The following is a 6,977-nucleotide window of genomic DNA, read 5'->3' as shown; positions in this document are numbered from 1 at the left end:
AAATGGTGCACAGCAATGCTTTTAGTAATTTATCTTCATTAGAAAAATCATGTAACACATTAATTTAAATCCATATATCCAAATATATCAGAATTGGTAGATGATATGGAGCACTCAGCTGTTTGATATCTCTCCTAAACTTTAATGTACTGTTAGAATTACCACAGATACAAAACCACAACTACAGTTAGCAGCTAAAGGGCTGGAAATGTCCCTCAGTACTTGGTAGAGACCAAAACAGAGGTAAAAGAAGAATGGGCCTCTGTGAATATTAGACTTGCAGGTGATCGGACATGTGGATATGTCAGCATTGCATTTACAAGTTTTATTTTTAACCTAATAACAAAATATACAGTAGCTTGATAAAACACAGACAGCAACATAATATCCTATACTGTAGTTAGACCAACAGCTAAACACTTGTATATGATACAGTAGTGATATTTTGAATTACTTTATAACAGGGTGTCTAATCCTGCTCCTAGAGACCTGCTCCTAGTCTTGCTGGTTTTTCCAACTATCCCTGTACTAACCATTGCTTATTACCTTGATGGTTTGAAAACAAGCAAGACAGTGGCCCTTAAAAAGCATCAGACACTGCTGTTTTATATTATACAACTAGATTTTGTTCCTTGCAAATACTTAAAATGTACAGTATACCTTAAAAAATGCCAACATTGGTTTTGAATGATTCAACAAACAAAACCTAATTAATCTAAAACTCAGACTGTGATGTGGCAAATTTGACTTTTCCCCAAACAGTCATAAAGATCCTTTACATTAATTCTAACAGCCTCAGTCAAACAGGCGCTGGGATGTAAAAGTGCTGTAGTCGGCTCTGCTCCTCTTATTGTGCCTGGAACAGTGTAATGAATGCTGAGCTGCAGAAATTCAGGCAATGAAACCCAATCCAGGTTTGAACTACTGTGCCACACTATACTGTTAAGCTGCTGGTTATTTGGTGCATTAACACATTGTAAAGTATCTCATTAGCATAGGCTATAAAGAAAGTGCACAAGACACTCAGTATAAGAACATCTGCACGCTACACCGCCTGGAAACATAAGAAGCCAAAAGCTAGAACGTTATCTCTCTAGAGCTTGTGAATTAAAACTTCAAAGTCTTAACAGAGTTCTCAAACCATGTGTATGACAGCTACAGCACACACATCCACAAAACCGACACAAAGAGTCTTCAAGTATCTACAAAAATAGCAGCAAAAACATTATTAAAATATCCCACATGGATTCAAACGTTAAGCTTTGTAGTCTCTACATCCCTGTGATGTGGTTCTGCAAGTGTCCACTGAAAAGACCCAGGTCAAACTGTATTTAAATCCGCTTCTTAGTCCTGTGTGATAAGGATTTAGGTTATTTCACGAGCTCCATTGTGCCACTTAAGTAGCTGTAAGAAGATTTCAATTACAGTTCTGACCCAGGTGTTAACATCACACCAGCAGAGTAATGATCACTCCATCATCCCGGCCCTGCCACAGCATCTCCCCTTCGAATGCCACTTTCCCATGTTTCCTGGCTCTCATCAGGATCCCCACCACCTTATCAGAGATTCGTACATATCTGTCAAACAGCTGTCCAAATGTGACACGGGTCCTTCCGTCTGGGTCCGGATCAACCATAGTCCTGATCACGAAACACATGTCGTCGATTTCACGGTGAATGTGTTTCTCGGCGCGTTTGGCTCTTTCTGCTGTTTTGCTGCCCTCCTTGGGACGTCCATAACCCTCCTGGCCCTTCTGGAGGCGGAAGGACATGGAGTAATCATAGTCGAAGTATTCGCTGAAGGGGTTTATTTTTTGGTTAACAGTATGCTCCTCAGCCCAGTCCTGCCAGCGGCTTTTGAGGTTTCCCACAGCACTGTATTTCTTGGAGAGGACGTTGATCTTGTTGGCATCTTCAGCTTCCTTTTTGTATCTGGGAAAAATGTCAGATCGCATTACAAATAAATACAAATCTGCAAAACACTCTCATACTTGTGAAGAGATCAGCATGAACAGTCATTAGTCACTAACTAATCACTGAAGCAATAGGTAGAAAAGGCTCGGTTGACCCAACAAAGACATCTTCCTGTTGGTTCAGAGGTCAGAATTATCTGTTAGCATCCAGCAATCTGGCCAAAGCCAGATTTTAACGAGGTGGTGAAAGGTTTTGGACAAACTGGTTAGGAAGAAATAACACAAGACAGCTCACACTGTTTCTGTGTGTTTATGGCTGTTTAATCAATGCATTGCAAATGTTTGTCAGACTCTGTGATCAGTAGTTGGATGATGACTTTGGTGTCATATATCTTCTTGTGTGTAAGACTTGGTGACAGCTGATATCCATGCAGAAAATGTACTGTACTGTGTTATAATTCTCTTCAGCTTTGCATGGAAACCTTCCAGCCACCCCGGTGCTGCCCCCAAGTATTATTATTGTTTGCTATGCTCATTTCTGTTAGCATGTTAATGGTAGAGCCCATTAAGTCTTATCTAACACACTAAATTGTCAGGTTGAAACTAAATGATCTGCTGGTGCCTGTGCTAATGTGACTGTGTAACGGTGTAAGAGAAGCTTCTTGAGGTTTCACGCCAACAAATTCTTTCCAACTCATGCTGCCACTCGATAGTTTGGGACACAGACACGTTCATTTCTCATTGCATTTATGGGAAGCTTGCATAATTTGTGTGAGTGTAGTAATACTGAGTCCTCTACTATAGATCTTTTGTGGATCCTCAGTTTCTCAGAATTAAAAACAACGTCTAATTTCAGGCTTAGATCCGCAGCTTTATCAAATATCCTTCATCCTGTTTTTTAAGCTGCCATTGAAAAGGCATTCGTTCTTCACGGGACCTGCTACTTCCTGGAAGACTTCCTGTCTCAATGTGCGACCTCATGTTTCTCATATGAGTGAAATGACTATACAGTACATTCAACACATACAGTATTTATAATCTTTGTAAATAATAGTTTAGCAGTCTTGGCCCATGCTGTAAACTGATGCTGCCTTTGGCTGCATCACTAACATTGACTTACACTTGCGATTGATTCCTGCCTATTGAAGCCTCAGCTTAATGATATGTTTCAAAAGGACACTTCGCATTAAGGCAGTAAATGTACTGTTTCATTTGACCTTTTAGAATTTACCAGATAGTAGAAACCTTTTAGGATGCATTTTAAATTCAAAATGAAGCACACTGATACTCACAAAGGGACTGCGGGTCTTTTAATCCTGAGTCCTAACTCAAAGTCTTCTTCCGAGTCCTTTTGCTCTGATTTTTTTAGAAAGCTTGTCTTGTTTGTTTCTGCTTCTTCTTTCTCTGTCTCTGAGTGTCCACCGGTGCACCCGTCTCCTGGTCCTCCTCCATCTTTTCCAAGCTTCTGCTCATTCTCCACCTGCTTCCAGCTTTTGGTCAGTGACGACACCATGTTGGAGCACTTCCTGCGGCGGGTAGGAGAGCTTTTCTTCTTCAGGAGCTTGTCAATTTCCTCATCTGATGGCAGAGACTCCTTCTTGATCTTCTCTGTCAGGAGGCTGATGCCAGCACTTTTCTCCTGAACCCCACTGGTCACTGTCTTCGTCACTTGCTTTGTTTTAATGCGAGATGCAGCTGGTGGTTCAGCAGAACTCTTGGATGCATCTCGGCTCTCTTTAGGAGGCGTTGATGTCACTTTGGCCTCTCCTGGACCAGTCACGTTATTGTGAGAAACTTGTGTTAGCTGGCTTTGAGTGGGAGGGAGTTTCTTTGGGACCCATGTTCTTTGGGGTTCCTCTGTGGGTCCTCCCAGCGATGAAGGAGACCAGCCAGTGGGCTCACTGGCCTGCTTCTTCTCGTTGTCCTGAGCCCACTGCTGCCAGCTGCTCGTCAGGCTGCACACCATGCTAACGGTGCGGATCTTCTTGATGTTTTTGCTGGTGGATGGATTCCTCTGTTTGTCAGACATAATTATCTGTATTGAAGTGTCAATTTAAGCACAATTTATCCTGCTAAGTGAGCTGTCAGATGTGCAACAATAAATTAATATTTAACTTTTTCTCCGTCGGTTATTTTCTATCCCTATGCTTCCTACTACAGGTCTAAAATGGGGAGAGCAGCTCCTAACATGGACGGTGGAAAGTATTCAAGTCATCCCAGGCAACTGATCTGATCGTCTTTCTCTGACCATGGTCACCCCACTGTCTCGTGTTTCATCAGAGATTGTGGACCTTGTAGTTAGAAGTAAACAGGGCAGTGGTGTCAGCACGCTGACTTTATGATACCTGCTACTTGTGAGACTAAATAAGCTACATCTTAGTAGTCACATCTTTTAATGTCCCACAAGTTGGCAGTAAAGTAGTTTCTTTAACTTAAATAACAATATCACTGAAATATTAACCAATATTACTGCATGTGTAACGTGTAGTAGTGAAGTAAAAACCTAATGTAACATGAAAAGTGTCTCATATCTGTATTTTACTACAGTGTTGGAGCAAGTATGCAATTGTTACGTCACTGATCATTCCTGTTATCTGGTTTGACAGCTATGCTGGCAATGTTTCCACACACAGAGAGGAAGGAGTTCATAAGAGGATAGACATTTACCAACAACTAAAACGGATCATGCATTCTAATTTTCATATCTGAAACTTCAACTACAATTATTTAGGGCTAGAATTAAAAGCTGAAATATTTTCAGTGTTCAGTATTGCAACAGAATCTGCAGTGAGAAAAGCCATTAACACTGCCAGAATCTGTTGATGTGTGCAGTTTAGGTGCCGTTTTATAAGATTTTAATTATCCAAAAATTCACTGGTGTCAGGCTGAAGCACAGCTATATAAAGCTTAAAGGAGCTGTAGCCAGGAAACAAACAGACAATATTACTGATGCAAGATGACGCCTAATGTGAAGTGAGAAAAGAAACAGCGGACAGGGAAAGAATGTGATACCTGCAGGAGACAAGAAGTGGTTTAGTCTCACAGTGCAGGTGGCAGCGAGATCACCACTCACTTAAAAGAGTGGAGAACATGCATTCTGTCGTCAGCTCTAATAAAACCAAGACGTTCTGCTTTGAACTGAGCTTCGACAGAGATATTGTTCACTGTAATTTATGTGAAGTGTGAAATGGAATTGGTTAAAGCTGATTTTTCATATCCATGTTTGCAGAGGTGGTGGTTTATAAAAAGAACTTGGCACACACACACACACACACACACACACACACACACACACACACACACATACAGGCACAGATACGTGTCGCAGCTGCTGGCAGTCCGTCACGTAGTGGAAGTGACTCATTGAGCATCAGCATAGAAAGTCTTTTCCATCAAGTCAGCGTTGGTACAAATGCAGTTTCACATCGTGCTCTTAGAGGTGGGTTAGTGCTCCTCCATAAGGACAAACAGGCTCATTACAGTTTCCAGGATGCTCGACGGTGCGGTAATGGTAAGAAAAACAACACAGATCAAGCTGCTTTTTGCAACTGATGGTAATTCAACCTAATACTGTAAAATATACTGTAGTATATATTGCTGATGCAGTTACTGTTTAAGTCTGACTGCCGCCTTAACAGATCTGCATTTTTTTCAAACTTAAGCAGCTTTAAAGTTGAACTACAAGACAATTTCTTAACTTATTATTTTAAGTTATTAGGAGATAATAATTTAAAAAAGTAAAATGATTAACACTCTCTGAGTAAACAAAAAAAAAAAAGACAAAATTTAGCATTTTATAAAAAAGCTCTGGCTCGTTGTTTTTTAACCAAACACTGTGAGTTTTCTTTTCAATAACTCCTCCTTTCAATTGCAGGTTTTAAGATAATAATAGTCACGTTCAGGAAGCACAGTCTGTCTGTCACATCCATGACTGTGTTTCTTTTCTGGACCATACACTTCCTGGTGTTTTTCCTTAAAATTGCCTTTTCCAGACATGGCTGCTCGTTAACCGTGAGGCTGCTTGTATTTTTATGTGACAGCACGCCTGAAGGGACCTGAAAAAAGAAGGATCTTTCATCCTGCCTTTAGACAGTAAAGTCTCAGCTGTAGCGTTTTACATAATAAAAATACTTTTAAACAGATTTCGTCACCCTATAAAAAATAAAGAAAAGAAGAAATCAGAAATATTAAAAGGTAAAATGCATGAATGTTAGTCTACCAGTAGAGGTCTCTGTGATGTCAGTGTTGATATTGTGCAGCGTCAGCATACAGGTCTGTCCTATACAGTTCTTTATGTTTAATGCTTTAATTATTGAGCGGCTCTTGTATAATCCTTCAATGAGCAGTGGGATTCTGTCATTTTCACTGTATTTGACAGTTTATTGTGGACATGGGGAATTAATTTATTTGAAAAAAATAGCAAATTAGCACAAAATGCCAAATATTTGTCAAAAATAAAAATAACACAGGATCCAATGTGTCCATTCAAATGCTATTAACCATCTGCTGATTCCTACTCTGCCCCTGCACAGCAACGGTGACAGAAATCATCAGATGTTTTTCATTCAGTCTTTTAAAGGATGTGTAAGCTGCAGGTGGAACGCTGATACATTTCCTAAATTAAAGCTAATCTTACGATTTGGGCAAAATAAAGCAGGCCAGTTGAGGCCACTGAAGGCAGAGGACGTCTAAATCTAGAGAGACTGCACCTGTGTATTCTGGTGCACATCAACATCTGCACTGTTGTTGCTGCTTTGTTTACCTTTCAGCGCGCGTTCTGACATTGTTTTATTTGGCCGTCCACATAATCTTGCATTAACTGTTCAGGAACGCATCTGCGAGGATCTCTCAAGCTGCTTCTCTGACCTCCGTGTGTCACGCTGATTCCTGTTGTGCTTGGGGTGATCTTCCTGCACAGACTTGGAACGTTGCTGCACTGATCGGATCAACATCCCCACATGTAATAGAGGTTCAGGACTGCCATCTTGACTGCAACTTTGTCCAGAGTTTATTTGCAGGAACAGTGAAATGACTAAATAAAACAGCTGTGGCCAAGATTCAGAAG

The 6,977-nt window shown here is 40.6% G+C and overlaps 1 protein-coding gene across 1 annotated transcript; it reads right to left on the bottom strand.

The window, feature by feature from the left end:
• Positions 1–1,217: 1,217 nt before the first annotated feature.
• On the bottom strand, positions 1,218–3,998 carry abrab (actin binding Rho activating protein b). Its single transcript, XM_026349341.1, has 2 exons — positions 3,205–3,998; positions 1,218–1,931 (listed from the first exon to the last, which is right to left on the bottom strand). The coding sequence occupies exons 1-2, from the start codon at positions 3,939–3,941 to the stop codon at positions 1,448–1,450; spliced, it is 1,221 nt and encodes a 406-aa protein (XP_026205126.1). The 5' UTR covers positions 3,942–3,998; the 3' UTR covers positions 1,218–1,447.
• Positions 3,999–6,977: the final 2,979 nt, after the last annotated feature.

Source organism: Anabas testudineus, chromosome 11, assembly GCF_900324465.2.
Source record: "Anabas testudineus chromosome 11, fAnaTes1.2, whole genome shotgun sequence".
NCBI classification, from domain to species: Eukaryota; Metazoa; Chordata; class Actinopteri; order Anabantiformes; family Anabantidae; genus Anabas; species Anabas testudineus.
This window is presented reverse-complemented; position numbering and strand designations above follow the sequence as displayed.